General features: G+C 57.8%; 1 protein-coding gene across 4 annotated transcripts; it reads left to right on the top strand.

Moving 5' to 3' along the window:
- Positions 1 to 1,580: 1,580 nt before the first annotated feature.
- Positions 1,581 to 15,411, top strand: ACVRL1 (activin A receptor like type 1). 4 transcript variants are annotated; one of them, XM_058742720.1, is made up of 11 exons: positions 1,581 to 1,696; positions 2,189 to 2,366; positions 7,389 to 7,457; positions 8,015 to 8,266; positions 8,462 to 8,676; positions 8,940 to 9,039; positions 9,398 to 9,544; positions 9,813 to 10,088; positions 10,692 to 10,889; positions 13,747 to 13,877; positions 15,092 to 15,411. In XM_058742720.1, the coding sequence occupies exons 3-11, from the start codon at positions 7,394 to 7,396 to the stop codon at positions 15,224 to 15,226; spliced, it is 1,518 nt and encodes a 505-aa protein (XP_058598703.1). In that variant the 5' UTR covers positions 1,581 to 1,696; positions 2,189 to 2,366; positions 7,389 to 7,393; the 3' UTR covers positions 15,227 to 15,411. The 4 variants fall into 4 exon arrangements, with proteins under 4 accessions (XP_058598703.1, XP_058598702.1, XP_058598700.1 ...); XM_058742719.1 differs by lacking the exon at positions 1,581 to 1,696 and having other exon boundaries at positions 1,732 to 2,366; XM_058742718.1 differs by lacking the exons at positions 1,581 to 1,696; positions 2,189 to 2,366 and having other exon boundaries at positions 7,145 to 7,457.
- Positions 15,412 to 18,015: the final 2,604 nt, after the last annotated feature.

Genomic DNA, 18,015 nt, shown 5'->3' with positions numbered 1-18,015 from the left:
CTCTAGTGAGCACCAGTCAGGGGCCAGAGGGCTCAGTGCTCTGGAGAGGTTGGGGGACTCTAGCACAGACTGACAGCCCGTTCCCCATTGCCCCATTGGGCACCCGTCCTCCTCCTCCAAACTTGACCCCTTCCTAGATAACACGCCCCCCCCGCCCCGCCCCCATCCCCAGCGGCTCTCACCAGCGACTCAGCCCTAGCCATCTCACTGTTTCCGTCCCGCTGAGTGTCTCAGACCGAATGCTTCCCTCAGGGAAGCCCCCATTTCCACCGCCCAGAACAGAAATCCAGGGGCTGGGATTGGCAGAAGTTTATCAGAAGCCAATGCAGGGCAGGGTCGGAGTGGGCGGCGGGGGGGGGGAAGAGTGGGTGTGATAGATGGACACGAGGCCACACTCCGAAGTGGCCGCTATAATCTGAAAGAGCAGATACCGTAATCCCATAGTACTTCCTATTGGCTGCAGGACTCAGCTCGGTCCTGACACTGAAATCTGGGTGTGCCTTGGCTCTGCAATTCACAATGCTCACAAGTTGTGAAGCAGCTGTGGGGTCGGGGCTGGGGAGGGTTTCAGCAGAGGAAGTGAGGTCAGTCAACAACCGATGTCGGTCGGAGCCTTGAGCTGATGTCTCCCCCAGCCTCTATTCCCAGCAAAGGCTGGGGTGGGAGCCCCCGGGGTGGGGTGGGGTGGGGTGGGGTGGGCGGGAGGGTCCCTGGCCCATTTTACACAATCTTCACAGAGGAAGGCACCTTAGAGGTCCGCTTCTGCTTCCAATACCTACTCTTTCCACCTTGGCCCCCAGGCTACTGTCTCCCCAGCCTTTTCATTTATTCATTGAACACTGTCACTGAGGGTCCACCCTGTGGCAGGCACAGCCAGCCAGCATTTTTTGCTGTGCACTGAGATAAGCATCATTTGCCTTCATTCTCACAACAACCCTATGAGGCTGGCACTGTTGACTGTGCCCATTTAGCAGATGGGGGAGTGAGGCACGGAGAGGTACGCAGCTAGCCTGGATTCCCAGACTGCAGGGTCTTTGTGGGTAACTAGGAGGCTAGAAATGAAGTCCTGCCTTCAGGGTGCTCACAGTGGTTGGAGCAAAGCAAGGCGATGACGTCAGTACTCTGAGCCTATGCGAGGGAATCAGGACAGAGAGCAAGTTTCTCTCTGGGGGAGAAGCCATTCTGTTCCCCTCTGCAACTCTTTGTCTGCCTTGTCCCATCAGTGCCCTGAGGACGACGACGACGTAGGCTCCAGTCCCCATCTCCATTTGGTGGGGTGAGGGGCCTCCTGGAAGGGGGCAGTCGAAGGCAGTTCCCAGCCTCTCCTTCCAATTCTGGCCTGGCATTGTGGGGAGAGGAGTGCTTGTCACTGGGCTGTGCTGTGGCCGGAGGGCCTCACTCTTCCCACCGCTGACCCAGAGCAGCCCGAGCTGGGCCTCTTCACCCTGTGCTGAGCGGAGGGAGGCTGCGGAAGAGGGGAGTGAACAAGAGGGGTTGAAGGGGCCAGAGGGAGGAGGCTGAAGGATTCGGACCGAGTCGGGAGTCCTCGAGGGCGGGGGGAGTCCTCGAGGGCGGGGGGTCGAGGGTGGAGAGGGCGGGGCCAAAATATTTCGGACCCTGCCAGCCCCAAACCCTGCCCTCGCTGCTCTGAGCCTAGTAGGCCTAGGACTAGGGGCCGAGGGTGGGTGAAGGACAGGTAAGTTACCTCCCCTTCCCCCTCTCCTCGCGGTTCTTCCCTCGGTGCCCCCCTTCCAGTCCCGATTCCAGGTCGCCCCCTCCGCGTCTCGGAGCGGGAGAGGGCGCCTCCCTGTCCATCGTCTCCGCTACCGGCCCTCAGACCGTGCCTCCCACCTCGGCTCTGGCCCCCCGCGGCTCCTGGCCTGGCCACCCCGCGAGACCCCCCGCGGCCCGAGTCCAAGGCCCGCCCCCTCGGGGAGGCGGATGTGGGAGGCTCGGGGCGGGGGCGCCGCCACGATCTCGGGGCGGGGGCGGCCGAGGCGGGCGAGGCGGGCGGTTGGCCTCGGGGTCTGGGAGCCGCGCGGGGGAGGGTCCGGGTCCTGCGGCCCCAGCGAGGGGCGAGCGGGCGGCCCGTCGGCTAGCTGGGCAATAGGAAACGGTTTATTAGGAGGGAGTGGTGGAGCCGGGCCAGGCAGGAAGACGCTGGAATAAGAAACATTTTTTGCTCCAGCCCCTTTCCCAGTCCCGGGAGGCCGCCGCGCCGTCCGCGCCGAGCGAGCCCCGCCCGGGCCCCAGCGCCGTCCGGGGCCGCGGACGACCCGGGCCCGCCGTCCAGCGCTCGCTGTGCCACCGCGTCCGCCGCTGGGAGGAGAGGCGCCCGGCCCGCCGCCCGCAGGGCGGGTCCAGAGGTGAGTCCAGGTCCGCGGACGGCCCGACCCCGAGCCCGAACGGGCCCTTCTCGGGGCGGATCCCAGAGGACGCCTCACAGAGGTCGCCGTAGGGTCAGTCCCAGCTCCCCACTAAGGCAAGCTGCCCCTGGCCTTCCCCGCACATCTGCCCACGACCCTGGAGCGGGCTGGGCCAAACCTGGGCTGGGAATCAGAAAACTTCTGGCCCCTGGGCCAGTCACTTCTCTGTCTCCTCTCCTCATCTGTAAAAGGGGCAGAAGGATTCTTGCTCTGCTTCACAGGGAAGGGGTCGCGTGCCTTGACCTGGGAGGGAGTGTCTACTTGCAACCGTGTTGAGCCTCCCCTTGAAGCCCACCTTTCCCAGGCCAGCTTTTGCGGTTCTTGCTTAAGGATAATTCCGTCCTGCAGACCTCACCTCCAACCCTGCAGGGTCAGATAATCCCCATGCCATGGCCTTCCCTGGAGATCCAGGCCAGAGGGTTTCCCTTTCTCCCTGTAGGCTGGGACCCCAGATTTTCAGTCTGCCCTGGAGGCCAGTGCTGTTAAGCGCATCTCTGGGCTGCCCCCCCCCCCCCAATTTCTTCTTGAAGGACAGGGGCATAGTGGACTATAGCACTGACTTTCTCTATTAGTGGCAGCTTCTGGCTGAGTCGGGGTCTGTCCTCTCTGATCCCTGACGGTCCCATTTGTCCTAGTGCCTGTCCTCTCATCTCATGGGGTTGTCAAAAAATAGATACCATTTATTTGAGTGCTCTTAGATGTACGCTTAGCTGTATTTTTCTCATGGAATCCTGGCCACAGTTTAGCAGAAGAGGTTTATTTCGCCCATCCTACTGAAAACTAAAGAGGTTCAGACCTGAGTCGCTTGTCCAAAGCTCCGTGGATGGTGTAAATGGTGCTGTTGGGTTTTTGGTAACATTTGTTAAATGCTCACTGTGTGCCACTTAGTACTCGGCTGAATAATTCTACTACATGATACCTATGAAATGAACACTTGTTATTTTCATTTTTTTGTAGGGAAGCCTAAGCCTCAGAAAGTTTAAGTAACTTGCCCCAAACTTCGTAGTTCTAAGTGGGAGAGGCAGGATTTGAACCCAGGTCTGCCTGATCCTGACCCTGGTGCTGTACTGTGCCGCCTGTGGTTTCTGTCTGAGACCCTAAAATCCAGGTGATGCTACATCACGCTGCGGTGAAGGGCCAGTGAAATGATGTAGATGAAAGTGTTTTGTGTACGGTAAGGGGCAGCCTGGTATGAGTAGCTCAGCCCTCTGCTGTGTGGGTAAGACCTGTTGATTTGCAGAGTGAGGCTCTTCCAGCCCTGTTACAATTGTTGCTGTGCGGAGCCAGTCCTGCCGCTGAGAAACAGATCGATAACCACCTTCTGAGCGCACCCCTTCTCTGGTTCTCCAACTTAAGACTAAGCCTGCAGCAAGCAGATGATTTCCGTCTTCCCATCTAAACAAACCCTCATCGGGCACCCAGTGGTAACAACAGCAGCGTGCAATATGTTCCTGTCCTCAAGATGATCGGGACACCCGTGGTGATGATGAGCAAGAAACTTAACATCCCTGAACCTCAGTTTCCCCACTGGATCATTGTGAGGGTTAAATTAGATTAACCATCAAAGTTGAGTACTTAGCAGCACTCAGAGAAGATTAGTTCTTATTATTAAAGATTTCACAGTGGGCAGTTAATGTTTGAAGTTAGTTTGGCATTTGTGATTTCTGGCCAACAACAGTGATGCTTCTGTCAGCAGGAGATCTTTCAGGAAGTTTTGCTTTGAAGTGAAGGGAGGGGCGCCTGGGTGGCCTAGTGGGTTGGGCATCGGACTTCGGCTGGGGTCACGATCTCATGGTTCGTGAGTTCAAGCCCCGTGTCGGGCTCTGTGCTGACAGCTCGGAGCGTGGAGTCTACTTCAGATCCTGTGTCTCCCTCTCTTTCTGTCCCTCCTCCCTTTGTGCTCTCTCTCAAAAATAAAAAAATTAAAAAAAAAAAAGAAGTGAAGGGATACTACGAGTCCCCAGGAGCCTGTCTGTGCTAGAGTCAGGTCTCTGGGCAATCAGGGTCATTCTGAGTTTGGACTGGCAGGACTCAGCACTCTCTGTACTTAGCTTTGTGCCGGGCCCAGTTAAAAGCTAGAGAGTCACAGGGTGGCTCATTCAGTTGAGCGTCCAACTCTTGATTTCGGCTCAGGCTGTGCTCCCAGGGTTGTGGAATCGAGCCCCGTGTCCCGCTCCACGCTGAGTGTGGAGCCTGCTGAAGATTCTTTTTCTCCCTCTGCCCCTCTGCCCTGCTTGTGCTCTGTCTCTAACATAAAAGAAAAGAAAAAATTAAAAGGAGGCGTTAAAGAAACAAAAAACAAAACAAAAGCTAGAGAGTCACAATTTTACTCCACTACATTCCCAGGATAAGACCAGAAGCGGAGTCTGCAAATGTTGTCAGGCCCTCCCTGTACCATTGTTGAGCCTGGGAGGCTTGAGAACAAAGCCCTCACTCCACCCTCCCTCTGCAGCGTCTCCAAGTCCCTGGCTTTGAGGTTTCACTAGTCTGTCCCTTCTCTAGTTGGTGGGGGGGGAGTGCCTGGTGGGACTGAGAGTCCCTGTCCTCTGCACTCTGCTCCCACTCACCCAGCAGGGCCCTCCCTGCACAGAGAAATGAAAACACATACAGCAGGTTTAGCACTGTGTAGGACACATTTCTCAAGGGGTAGACCCATGCAAACGGGTCAGAATTACCTGGAGACGTTTTAAAATGCAAGTTTCTTGCTGGTCCCGGGATGGACTGAATCAGAATTTGGAGTGTGGGTGTGACCAAAGAATGTGCACTTCCAGGGTATCCTGATGCATAATCAAGTAGGTAAGAGGGTACGGTGGGGCATTGTCAGAGAAGTGGAAGCTTCGGGAGAGGAGATTTTATCCTGATCGCTATCCACCCTTTCCTTCCTGCCCCGTACCTTGTCCTTAGCTGCTTTTTGGGCAAGAAAAGGCTTCCACAGATGGCTTCCCACCCCTGCCCCAGTGGGTAAATTCAGCTTGTCTGGGGGTCCTTCTCCAGCCACCGGTCCCCCTGCAGAGTGCTTGCCAGAGTCATCACTGCCTGCCGGGAGGGGCGAGAGACAGGAGGTCAGGCAGAGGCTGGGGACACAGCTGCAGCAGCCCAGGGCTCCGTTTCCTCCCCCAGCCCTGGGCCTCTGGGGCAGAGGAAGCCCAGGCAGGAAGGCTAGAGCTGCCACCAGCCAGAGAGGCCCATGAACCCCCCCTCCCTCCTTTCCCCCCCCCTCCCCCCGCCCCAGCCATCCTGCCCTGGGAGCCTCAGTACCATGGATCTTCATTTGGTACCATTCTTAGACTATGGCCCTTCTGAAGCCCATGTGGCCATACATCCAGCCCTGCCAGCCTCACTGTGTTATGCCAAAAGACCCCCTCCACCCCAGCGCCCCCCCCCGCCCGCCCCAGCCTGATGGTAGCTGCTCCTGGGGACTGGAACCCCAGGCACACACCTGCACACTCTCCACCACTCAGGAAGTCCTTCTTGCTGTCTGACCTCAGTCCTTCTTGCTTCAGCATCCATCCTTCTCTTCTAGTTCTAAGCCTTTGAGAAATGAAGAAGGAGGTGGCTTCTGAAGCACAAGTTGGTTTGGGACCTGAGTTGGGGACTATCCTAGATCAGAATTACTTCCTTTTTTTTTTTTAAATATTTTTAACATTTATTCATTTTTGCGCGTGAGAGAAACAGTGTGAGTGGGGGAGGGGCAGAGAGAGAGAGAGGGAGACACAGAATCGGAAGCAGGCTCCAGGCTCCGAGCTGTCAGCACAGAGCCCAGTGAGGGGCTTGAACTCATGGACCGCGAGATCATGACCTGAGCTGAAGTTGGACACTTAACCGACTGAGCCACCCAGGCGCCCCAATCAGAATTACTTCCTTAACATTCTCTACCAAACTTCTGGAAAAGTTCAACCTTAACTGGCCGTGGAAGGTCAAACATTCAGTGTCTAAGTATGTTTCACTTCCCCTCCCACGTCAATGGCCCTACCCCCACCCTTTCCCAGGACAGCAAGGAGAGAGGAGGAAGGCGGCCAGGGAATGGCTCAAGAGAGGGCATCTTATGCTCTGGTGAGATTGTAGACAGGTTTCCTCATACCTGGCCTGAGCCATCGCTGTCCAAGTTTGTATGGTTGTTACCGCCCTGAGGGCTCAGACCTCGGCTGTCGCCTGGATTGGGAGACAGAGTGGGGAAAGCACTGGACTGGGAGTCTGGACACTTGGGTCGCACTCCTGGTGCTGCCACTGAGTCCTGTCTGACCTTGGACAAGTCTCCTGCCCTGTCTGAGGCCTAATCTCCATCTTCTCTAAAATAAGGAGCTGGGTTTTGTGGTTCACAAGGTATCCCCCTAGAATTCTGTCACGGGGTGTCCCAGCCCCGTGTGGCTCCTCCAGACCTTGTAGCCACCCCAGCCTGCCCTGAGAATAGCCCTGAGCTCCCTCCCTGCTGTGCGTGACTCCTGCCTGTTCTATCCAGACCCCAATCTAAACAATCTTGATTCCTGTTCCCAGTTTGGCGGGACCCTGAATGGCAGGAAGTGAAGACAGGAGCCTGTTTATGTTTGAGGCAGCCAGGGCTAGGGGGATGGTGGCACCGGGAAAGGGGTGGGTAAGAGGCAGAGGACAGGAGTGGGGGGTACTGCTAAAAACACTCTCCTTCCACCCTGGCCCTGTGCCCTCTGTGCCCTCCCATCTGAACTCAGGAGCAGGGGTAAATAGGAGTCCCCCAAGCTCTCTGTCACTTAAATATGGCTCTCTACCCTTTACCCCTAACAGGATGGTTTCCATGGGGAAGTGAACCAGGACTTCCCCTGCAGGCCCCACCCCAAAGCCAGACACAGGGAGTAGGGAGGAGGCCTCCCTGTGCCCCCCCCAAACTCCCAGTGATTTCCTCTAGGTGGGAGGGACCCACAGTTAGTGGCTGAGAACACCAAGGGGATCACATTTCATAGATGTTGCTGTACCCCCTCTCTTCTCCAGGGACCATGACCTTGGACTCCCTCAGGAGAGGCTTTCTGATGCTACTGATGGCCTTGGGCTTGACCCAGGGTAAGTACTAGGGAAGCAGGTAGGGGACAGGGTCCTGGATAGAGAAAGGTCTGGCTAGGTTCAGCTCTTGCTGGGGCTGAATTTGAGGAGCTGGGGAGAGGGGGGCACCTAGGAGCTTGGCTGGAGAGTGGGAGGCAGGCTCAGTTAGACTAAATGCCCAGCTACCCCAACCCTTCTTTGCTGTCCTCCTGATCCAAACCCACAGGTTGGTGCTGTACCGGCCTCCACGGTGAGAACCTCCACCTGGGGGTGCAGAGCGTGAGGACATTGGCAGGGGGCACCTGGGAGACCCCTCAGGGTTGGGGCTGGGGCCAGGGCTGGGCCTAGAACTGGGAGGGAAGGTCTTAGGATCAGGGAGGGGACAGAAGCCTGGTTCTCCTAGTGTCTGGGGGGTCAGGTTCTGGAGGGGAGGATAATCTAAGGATGGGACTGAAGGACCAAGGTCTCAGCGGGTGTGTTTGAGAGGTCAGAAGGGAGGGGCAGTGGGACAGGCATGGCTGTTAGGCTCTGCCTAGGAGTTGGGCCCAGAGTGGCTGAGCCTCCGCTGTGTCTCGCAGGAGACCCTGTGAAGCCCTCCCGCGGCCCGCTGGTGACCTGCACGTGTGAGAGTCCAACCTGCAGGGGGCCCACCTGCCAGGGGGCCTGGTGCATAGTAGTGCTGGTGCGGGAGGAGGGCGGACAACCCCAGGAGCATCGGGGCTGTGGGAGCCTGCACGAGGAGCTATGCAAGGGGCGTCCCACCGAGTTCGTCAACCACTACTGCTGCTACAGCCCCCTGTGCAACCACAACGTGTCTCTGGCGCTGAAGAGTACGTGCAGCCACCCCAGCAACCCCTCCCTGTCTTCTTAGTCCCTGTCCTCCCTGCCCAGCTTCCAGCTCCTGCTCTGGCCAGGAGGGTGGGGGAGGAAGGACCCTGGGATATACCTGGCAGAGTGGCCAAATGCGGGGGGAATCTGGCTTGGTGGAAGCTGGGCCTCAGTGTCCTCTCCGCCCCCTCCACCAGCCACCCCGACTCCTCCAGAACAGCCGAAAGTAGACGGCCAGCTGCCTCTGATCCTGGGCCCTGTGCTGGCCTTATTGGTCCTGGTGGCCCTGGCTGCCCTGGGCCTGTGGCATGTCCGGCGGCGGAGGCGGGAGAAGAAGAGGGGTCTGCACAGTGAGCTGGGCGAGTCCAGCCTCATCCTGAAGGCGTCGGAGCAGGGGGACAGCATGCTGGGGGTACAAGCCTGGGGGTGCCTGGGACCCCGGGGGTGGGGGTTGGGTAGATGAGAGCCAGAGAATCAGATAGGAGCCAGACAGGAGCTGAGAAAGACTCAGTCACAGACACCCAGAGATCTGAGTCAGGGTGGGGGGTGGGGGGGAGATGCCGCTGGGCAAGGGAGGAGCCTGTAGGGACACAGCAGCGGGGGCCCAGCTTAAGGAGGAAGAAATGGGCTGGGCCAGGTGGGGGCAGCCTCTCAGTGGCCTCTCTGTACCCCCAGGATCTCCTGGACAGTGACTGCACCACGGGCAGTGGCTCAGGACTGCCCTTCCTGGTGCAGAGGACAGTGGCGCGGCAGGTGGCCCTGGTGGAGTGTGTAGGTGAGCAGTGGGTGAGCCTGGGCGATTGGACCAAGGGCTCCCATGAGCGCACAGGAGTGAGCAAGCTCTTGGCCTCTGAGTCTGGACCTCTGAGGCAGGACCAGGCCTGGGTCCAAATGGGAATTCTGCTGGGCAGGGAGTGGCTTGGAGATGGTTCAGGGCTAGATCCTTTTGTAGGTGCTGGCAGGAACAAGGCTAACGAGGGTGGGCCCGGATTAAGTTAAACATAAACATTAGAGGTTCTGCAATTGGGGTCAGTGCAGAATGAAGATGGGGGGCTCTTCTGGGGATTCCCAAGCCCAGGGGCTGTGTGCGCACAGTATGTGACCCTCTCCCACCCCTCTGGCCATCGGATCAGGAAAGGGTCGCTACGGCGAGGTGTGGCGCGGCCTGTGGCATGGTGAGAGCGTGGCCATCAAGATCTTCTCTTCAAGGGATGAACAGTCCTGGTTCCGGGAGACAGAGATCTACAATACGGTGCTGCTCAGACACGACAACATTCTAGGCAAGCGGGGAATGCTAAGCCAGGCTGGGGTTCTCAGCACACCCCCCCCCCCCACTCCAGGCTGGAGTCCCCGGGCCTCAGGACAACCGACCTAGTCCTGAAGGACTCCCGTCAGCCCTCAGCCGCAACTGCTGACCCCATCTTCATCTCTGACCTAAGCCAGACCTGCCTCCACCCCAGCCCCAGCCCCAGCTTTGCCCTGACCCAATCAGTCCGGCCTCCCTTATCCCTAGCCCCTTGCCTGAGCCACCCAACCCTCTGCCCACAGGCTTTATCGCCTCGGACATGACTTCCCGCAATTCGAGCACGCAGCTGTGGCTCATCACGCACTACCACGAGCATGGGTCACTCTATGACTTTCTGCAGAGGCAGACGCTGGAGCCCCAGCTGGCCCTGAGGCTGGCTGTATCGGCCGCCTGCGGCCTGGCACACTTGCACGTGGAGATCTTCGGCACTCAGGGCAAACCGGCCATCGCCCACCGGGATCTCAAAAGCCGCAACGTGTTGGTCAAGAGCAACCTCCAGTGCTGCATTGCCGACCTGGGTGAGCTGCCCGGGTAGGGCGGGCCCTTCGCGGGGCGCGGGGTTGGAGCACCCTCCCCCTCACTAGGTTCTCTGCCTTTGCCTGTTCCCGAGTGTGGCGACGACTCAACTACTGATGGGCGCTTTAATCCCTCCAGGCATGTGTGTTGTCTCATTTCACCTGTGCGAGAGCCCCACAAGCTGCCTTGACGCTTTGCAAGCCCAGACTCCTTCCGGCATACCGCTCTGGCTCCAGGAGTTGGGAGAAAGGGGCAGGGCTCCAGGAACCTGGGTTCTCATCCTGGCTTCACTGACTGCATGGCTCCCCTCACCGGGCCTTGGGGTTCTGCTCTGCGAAACGGGCATAATTACACCTGCCTTGCCTACTCACGTCTCTCTGGGTCCTTGGGCACCTAGGAGAGCTACACGAGCAGAATATAACCGGGGCAGGTGGTTCTCCCGGTGGCTGCTGTCTCCCAGCCCACCGCAGGGCAGGTCTCCATTTGCCCGCTACTCTATGTCTCACCATCTCTCTCCATCCCCACCTTGCCCCCCGCACCCCAACCTCCGGGGCCACTCTGTGGGCTTGGGCGAGCGGCAGGAGTGACAGGCCTGGTACCCACAGGCCTGGCTGTGATGCACTCCCAGGGTAGTGATTACCTGGACATCGGAAACAACCCACGAGTGGGCACCAAGCGGTACATGGCCCCCGAGGTGCTGGAAGAGCAGATCCGCACTGACTGCTTCGAGTCCTACAAGTGGACAGACATCTGGGCCTTTGGCCTAGTGCTATGGGAGATCGCCCGTCGGACCATTGTCAATGGTGAGGGCCCACCCCGCACAGGGTGGAGAAAGAGGGATGGGGCAGGTGGATAGACAAGCAGACAGGCAGGAGACAGGGGCTTCCTGCCATTGCTGGTGCCCGTGGCATGAGGGTCGTGTTGAGTGACCGTTTAAGGTGTGGCTCTGCAAATCTATGAGTCTGGCTGTGAAATCTTGGATAAGTGATAGCAGCTAACTTTTATTGAGCTTAAATATGTGCCACGTGCCTTGCTATATGCACGGATGATCTTTAATCATCGTGTGTTGGCAGGAGGTAGTATCACTTAGCGGTTAAGGGCATGGGCTGGGAATCAGACTGCCTGGGTTCAGTTCCTGATTATGACCATGGGCAGGTTACTTAACCTCTCTGTGCCTCCATTTCATTTGGAGATGAGAATAAAAATAGTTTCTAGTATTGGCGCCCGGGTGGCTCAGTCAGTTAGGTGCCCGACTTTTGTTTTCGGCTCAGGTCATGATCTCACGGTTCATGAGTTCAAGCCCCGAGCCGGGCTCTGTGCCCTGCTTGGGAGTCTCTCTCTCTCTGCCCCTCCCCCTGCTCACGTACTCTTTCTCTCTCTAAATAAGTAAACATTAAAACAATTTTTTTAATAGTTTCTAATTGAGATAATCCTAGGACAGTATCTGGAGGTATTCTGGGGCTCAGTAAATATTAGCAGCAATTTATTGTAATAACGAATACCTGACGTGGTATCATCCCCATTTCACAGATGAGGGTACTGAGGTACAGAATCTCAGCTGGCTAGAGGCAGCATCGGGTTCTGAAACCAGGCCAATATGACTCTGGGGCTAGTGCTCTTTATCACTGGGCTACTTAAACCTCTTTGGTCCTTGGTTTCTTTGCTATAAAAATGCAGGATATAATAGTGTCTGCACTGCCTGCTTATTGCTGCCTCATTATCACACATGGGCGCCTTTGGAGGGGCTAGGAACAGTTGGAGGGACCTCAGCCTTGCTGGGGCAGACCTGTGGCTGGTGCCCTGCAGCCCTGGACCAGGTGGGGAGGCTTGTCAGTCTTTGTGGAGGCTGTCTGTGGGGAGGGATTGCTGGAGGTCCTGACAGGTTGGGGCCAACCTCAGGATATAACTTGAGCTCCGTTCCTTGGGGACAGGGACATTCTCATTTCCTGAGCATCCGCTAGGAGCCAGCCCCATGCCAGCCTTCTTTTACCCTCAGCGCTGACTGGTAGAGAGAGGCCAGAGTGTAGCCAGTCCCTCTGGGAGACTCTGGAGGGGCTCAGATTCCTGCCCCTTCAGACGTACACTCCCAGAGTAGGCTCTGAACACTAGGGTTGGGGAAGGGGGCACCTGGAAGGAGCCGAGACCCCCTGGGCCAGGCTGCAGGCAGGACGAGAAGGCTGGACCGGCCAGGGCTGCAGGGAGGCTGACCGCAGGCTCCTGGGGCGGAGGGAAGCTCTGTCAGCCCCACACAGATTCGTGGCGCATTATAAACACTGTAATCTGGTGTCAGCCCCGGCACTGATTAAAGGCCCATTAGACACGCTCAGGCCTCTGCGCAGCACTGATTAGGGCTCGAGAGGCGCAGGGGCCAGCCTGGAAGCCCGCCACGGAGAGAACAGCTGGCGCGGGCCCTCCTGAGGTTGCGGCTGTGTGGCCACGGCCCCCAGCCTCAGGCTGGGAAGCAGGGGGGCCCGGGGCGCCTTGTCTAGGTCTGGCCTCTTCTGCCTGCGCTGTCTGCAGCTCCACAGGCATCATTTTCAGAAGGCTCCTCCTCAGGGACAGTGAGGAGAGGTAGTACTGCCCGCTAAGGGGTCAGCGAGGCCTGTGCCGTGTCTGAGAGGGGGTGGGTGTTACTTAGAGCCAGGTGAAGATCCCTTTCTCCTTGTGCCACGTCCCTCCGCACCCCGCAGCAGGCCAGCTTCTCTCTCTTAAGTATAGCTTGGAGGTCAAGAGCACAGGCTTTGGTGAGACTTCCTGGGCTTGAATCTTAGCTCGGTCACTCACTGCCTGTGTGATCTCAGACAAGTGTCTTAACCTCTCTGGCCTCAATTACATCGTTCATAAAGTGGAGCTAATAGCACGACTCACTCAGAGGGTTGTTGTGAAGATTTAATGCAGTGCAGTTAGGACCGGGCCTGGCACAGGGAACGTGCCCAGTAAACGTTTTTATCGGGCATCTGTGATGGTTGGGGCCTGGGAGCAGTGCCCAGACCCCGGGCAGGAGGCAGCCACGGAAAGACTGAAACAAGGTCTGGCCTGGCAATCCAATGAGACGAGTTCAAGTCTTTTTCTTTTTAAAATACTTTTATATAGTTTATGTATTTATTTTGAGAGAGAGGGCAAACATGAGTGGGGGAGGGGCAGAGAGCGAGCGGGATAGAGAGACAGTCTCAAGCAGGCTCCACACTGTCTGCGTGAAGCCTGATTCGGGGGCTGGAACTCACAAACCATGAGATCGTGACCCGAGCCGATGTCAGACACTTAACTGAGTGAGCCACCCAGGTGCCCCAAGGTGAGTTTAAATCTTGACTCTACCCTTACTAGCTGTGTCACCTGGGGCTCAACGCCTCTGAGCATCGGTTTCTTCATCTGTAAAATAGGGGTAATGATAATACCCATCGCGTTGGGTTGTCGTGAAGGCTAACCAAAAGAAGCATTGAAGTGTTTATAGCACAATGCCTGGCACATGGCGAGTGCAAAATTAGCAGTAATTATTATTGGTGCACGTATCAATTATGTCATAGCATCCCTCTCAGGGGTAGCATGGGTCAGACACCTGGTTTTCCGGACCGTGGAACAGAAGATGGGCAAGCGTCTCCTCGGGGTGGCGTGGGGCCTTCTTGGGGTGCCGAGTGACTGTCCCCCCCCCCCCATCCTCAGGCATCGTGGAGGACTACAGGCCACCCTTCTATGACGTGGTGCCCAATGATCCCAGCTTTGAGGACATGAAGAAGGTGGTGTGTGTTGATCAGCAGACCCCCACCATCCCCAACCGGCTGACCGCAGACCCGGTGAGGCTTCCCCGGGGGCTGGGATGGCATGGGGCGGTGGCTCACAGCTAGGACTTTTGGCCCCGGGAACTTGTGCCTAAGGTCTCTGTTCACCTGGATCGATTCTGGAGGGTGGATTCCAGGGTCCGTCCGGGGGGTACTCTGACCTCCCACATCCGTGGCCTGTGGACCCCTGAAATGTTGGATTTTCAGAACCCTCCATTTTGCCTGAAAAGGCAGAGTCTCTCTGCCACATTTCTTGCTGTGGAGTTTTTGTTGTTGCTGTTTGTTTTCGTTTTTTTCTCTAAACACTCCACATACATATATAAGACACAGGCACATGTGTATGTAAACACATACAGGCATGCACATGCTTCTACATAAACATATACTCACAGATACATATGCATGCACATATATGCCAGACGGTTGGCCCTGTGAAGACAAAGAACACGTCTCCTTCGCTGCCTTGTATCTCAGCTATCTATCACAGTGCCTGGCTCAGAATGCCCAACAAATGTTTATTGAAGGAATGAATATGCATGTATATACATACATGTACATAGACACGTGTTTCTGCACAACATGCGTATCCATAAAAAGCCACGCATAGGCAGTGCTGTGCACACACACATCACATACACTCCCTGTCGGGAACCAGCTTGAGTTCTGAGGCAGAGGTGCTGCTCGTTCAGTCTCAGACCACTCAGCTTCCTGGGATGGGCTCCTCCTGGACCCTCCTCCAGTATCCACGGGGCCCTGCCAGGGAGTCCCTCTCTCTGCACTGGAGTCCAGCCGCACGGGGCACGTGGAGGCTCTGAGGCTCGCACGTCTCCCCTTCCTCGGATCTTGGTGGAGGTGGGGGGGTGGGTGGGAGTAAGGTGTTCCCCAGACACTCTTCACCGAAGGGGGCCTGAGTGCCCCTGAAGGGCTGAGTTACAGCTCTCTTTCTGTCCCGCCTGCCACCTTCCACCCCGCGTCACTCTGCTGTCTTCCCCTTCCATCTTTTCGTCTTTCTCCTCTCCTGCCCTCCGTTCCCTTTCTTACCACTCTGTCTTTCCTCTGCCCTTCCTCGATGCTCTTATTTCCCCCATCCGGTCCTTTCTGTACCGCTTAATGTCCCCCCATTTGGGCGCTGCCCCCTTTTCACCACCTCCTTTTCATCTTCCCTGATCTGTGTCTCTGATTCCTCCCCTCTGCCTCTCCCTGCCCCCCCACCCCACCCCACCCCACAGGTCCTCTCAGGCCTGGCTCAGATGATGCGGGAGTGCTGGTACCCCAACCCTTCTGCCCGCCTCACGGCTCTGCGGATCAAGAAGACACTACAGAAACTCAGCAACGGTCTCGAGAAGCCCAAAGTGATTCGCTAGCCACAGGCCTGAAGCCTGACTCCCCTGTACCTGCAGTGCGTGTGGGGTGGGTGGCAGACGGTGGGTGCCCTGTCTGGGTAGAGGTGGCATGAGTACGCGTGCTGGGGAGGAGGGTGCCCCTCTCTGGGCCGCTGTGCCCGCCTGCCGGCTCATCCAGCCAAAAATACAGCTGGGCTGAAACCCGATCCCCCGCCGTCTGGCCCGCGCAGAGCAGCAGGCTCCCTGACGCCTGGCTCTCTCCCCACCCTCACGCCCTAGGGCACAGCCCCTACTACCCCCAGGATAGGATGCAAAAGAGGCCCCAGAGCCAGGGTGGCCAGGCCAGGGAATCCCAGTCCCCGGGCTTGGAGCCTAGGCCTGCACTTTACCCCCTGCCCTCAGTTAACCCCATTGCCCCACCAGACCTGCCCGGGTGACACAGGGCCTTGTCCAGCCTTCAGTAGACATCCTGCCCTGCCAGGTCTCAGCCTCTGGCACAAGCCCAACAGACACCCAGGGCCCGTCATTTTCTCTGTGTGGGTTTCTATCTCAGCTCTATGAGGCCTGGGGCCTCTGTCTCCGGGACAAGACCCCACCAGCTGAGCACCAGCCGCCAACCATCTGGGAGAGCTGGGGCCCAGATCCTGGGCCCCTCCCCCACCTCCATCCTAGCTGCCTTATTAGGGTGTTCCACCCAGGGAGTCCTGCTGCAGGTGTGGCAGGGTCAGAGGACAGTGCAGAGGTAGCAGGTCAGACGGGTGAGGCCCAGGACTTTCGGACTAACTGAAAGCTTGGCTTTCAGAAGCCCAGCATAGCTGGGGAAAGACTCAGTTGGGAGTCAGGAGACCCAGGTTCTGGTCCTAGGTAATTGCTCTACGTGACAAGAATGAGGCCTTCACTGTCCCAGGACCTTCACTGTCCCACAGTCCTGATGTCCTGTGAGGTTTCTTTGAAATTTCAGCCGGTGTCAGAGCTCAGTTCATCAGTCCCTTCTGCTCCTTTTGCCCCCCAGCCCCTGGCAATTTGCTTCCAGATGGGGATTTGAAAAGAACTTTATCTGAGGCCAGGAGTGCCTGAAGGGCCTCCTAGACTAATTCTACAAGCTCCAGTTCCTGCCTTAAACCAGCCGCCATCCTTGGGCAGGCAAGCTGGCCGCTCACCCCACTCTGTGGCTTAGCCTTCTCTGTCCAGGACTGAGAAGGGCTGAGGGCCGGCTTCCTGCAGGGCCTCCGAGGCTCAGAAGAAATTTGGCTCCAGCCAGCAAGCCTGCAGCACCGAGGTTCCTGCTCTCCACTGGTCCCTGGCCCAGCCCCACAGTCTTGGCCAGACCCCAGACCGTGTGTGTCTAAGAAGAACCTGATGGCTGTGGAGAAACACATGGAATGTTCAGTATTTGGCAACGTCAAGCGTGTATGTCCATGTGATGGAGAGGTTACCCCAAAGCCTGGGCTGGTGGATGGGAGGTAGAGCCTCAGGTTTGTGGGGTGGGAGGGCTCAGGCTAGGGATGAGGACAGTCCCAAGCTCAGAAGACCTGGCCTCTCAGCCCTTGGGGCAGGGAAGGACCCACCATTCTCCACAGGAGGTGACAAAAACACAGCCTCCTTCCCTCCCGCTGCAAATGACCCAGCACCCCCCCCCCGCCCCCACCCAGGGGCGGCTTGCGTGCACCGTGGCATTTTCCCAGGCCTGGCTCCCTGAGTTGTGCAAGGCCTGAAGGAGAACCAGGAAGTGAAACTGGTGAAAACAGAAAGTGAGAGGGACCTGTCAGGTTCTCAGATGATCACAGGGCAGTTTACTTCCCGGCAATTTTGCGTCTTCTGGTTACTGGAACCCGCTCAGCCCAGGAGTCAGTCCTCCCCATGACAGATTTTATCTCTGCTGGATTTGGGAGCAAAGAGGCTCCTCCTGGGACTCCAAACGCAGCAGCTCTCCAGAGGCTGGAAAATGCCTGAGGGGGTGAAGGTCTGAGGCGGGAAGTGGAGTGACAGGGGCCCGCTTAACGGCCAGTGGTCAGGGATGGAAAGAGGCTTTGGTGAGAGCAGAGCACCGGTGCTTCCGTCTGAGTGCAGGAAGGTGTGCCAGGGCCCAAATTACAGCCTCTTACCTGGAGATCCTGCTTGTGGGAGCACTCAGCTCGTGCTCAGCACACAGTAGATCCTCAATAAACCATGGTCCAATCTCGAGCTCCTACTGAGTCTTGCTAAGCTGGTTCCTCTGCAGTGGCTCATCGCAGAGGGAACCAGAAGGGACAGGGAAGGAGAGGGTCCCTGAGTTTCATGCCCGGTCTTTGCCCTTCACAAACAAGTCACAAGTTCGCGCAGGATCATTTCCCCCCACGCCTGCCCGCGGCCCAAATCTCAGTTCTGCCCCTGAGCAGACACATCGAGGCGTCCGCCACATCGCCCTCTGCTGGCCAAAGGGTGCTGGGCGGTCGCCGCCCGCCCCGCCCCGCCCCGCCCCGCCCCGCCCCTGCGCGGGCACCCGCGGGCCCTTCCCCGGGCTGGACCGCCTTCTGTGCGTCCGGCGTGCACGTGCGTGAGCTGCGCCGGGTCTCAGTCTGCAGGGACTGTCCCCCGAAAACCTAGGAAGGCGCTCTTTTGTGTCCTCACTCAGAGTCAGCTTGGACCCGTCTGCCTCGATTTTTCTCTGTTCTCAAGTCCCTCCCCCCCAAATGGGGCCCCCACCTTGCCGGGAGTCGGCCCTCACCCCTGGACTGGTAAGGACCTCACCATCCTCGGAGACCCATCTTGGCGTCCTGGGCTTGGAAAACACCTCCCACCACCCCCAACCCCGGGACAGTGGGAGCAAG

This window comes from Neofelis nebulosa, chromosome 8, assembly GCF_028018385.1.
Source record: "Neofelis nebulosa isolate mNeoNeb1 chromosome 8, mNeoNeb1.pri, whole genome shotgun sequence".
Taxonomy (NCBI): domain Eukaryota; kingdom Metazoa; phylum Chordata; class Mammalia; order Carnivora; family Felidae; genus Neofelis; species Neofelis nebulosa.
This window is presented reverse-complemented; position numbering and strand designations above follow the sequence as displayed.

What these genes read in the sequence shown, in the direction of transcription:
- ACVRL1 (XM_058742718.1), top strand. Translation starts at nt 7,361, where the DNA reads ATGTTGCTGTACCCCCTCTCTTCTCCAGGGACCATGACCTTGGACTCC. An exon ending in GTGCTGCATTGCCGACCTGG is followed by an intron (nt 10,089 to 10,691) that starts GTGAGCTGCCCG and finishes TGGTACCCACAG; the next exon opens with GCCTGGCTGTGATGCACTCC. An exon ending in ACCGGCTGACCGCAGACCCG is followed by an intron (nt 13,878 to 15,091) that starts GTGAGGCTTCCC and finishes CCCACCCCACAG; the next exon opens with GTCCTCTCAGGCCTGGCTCA.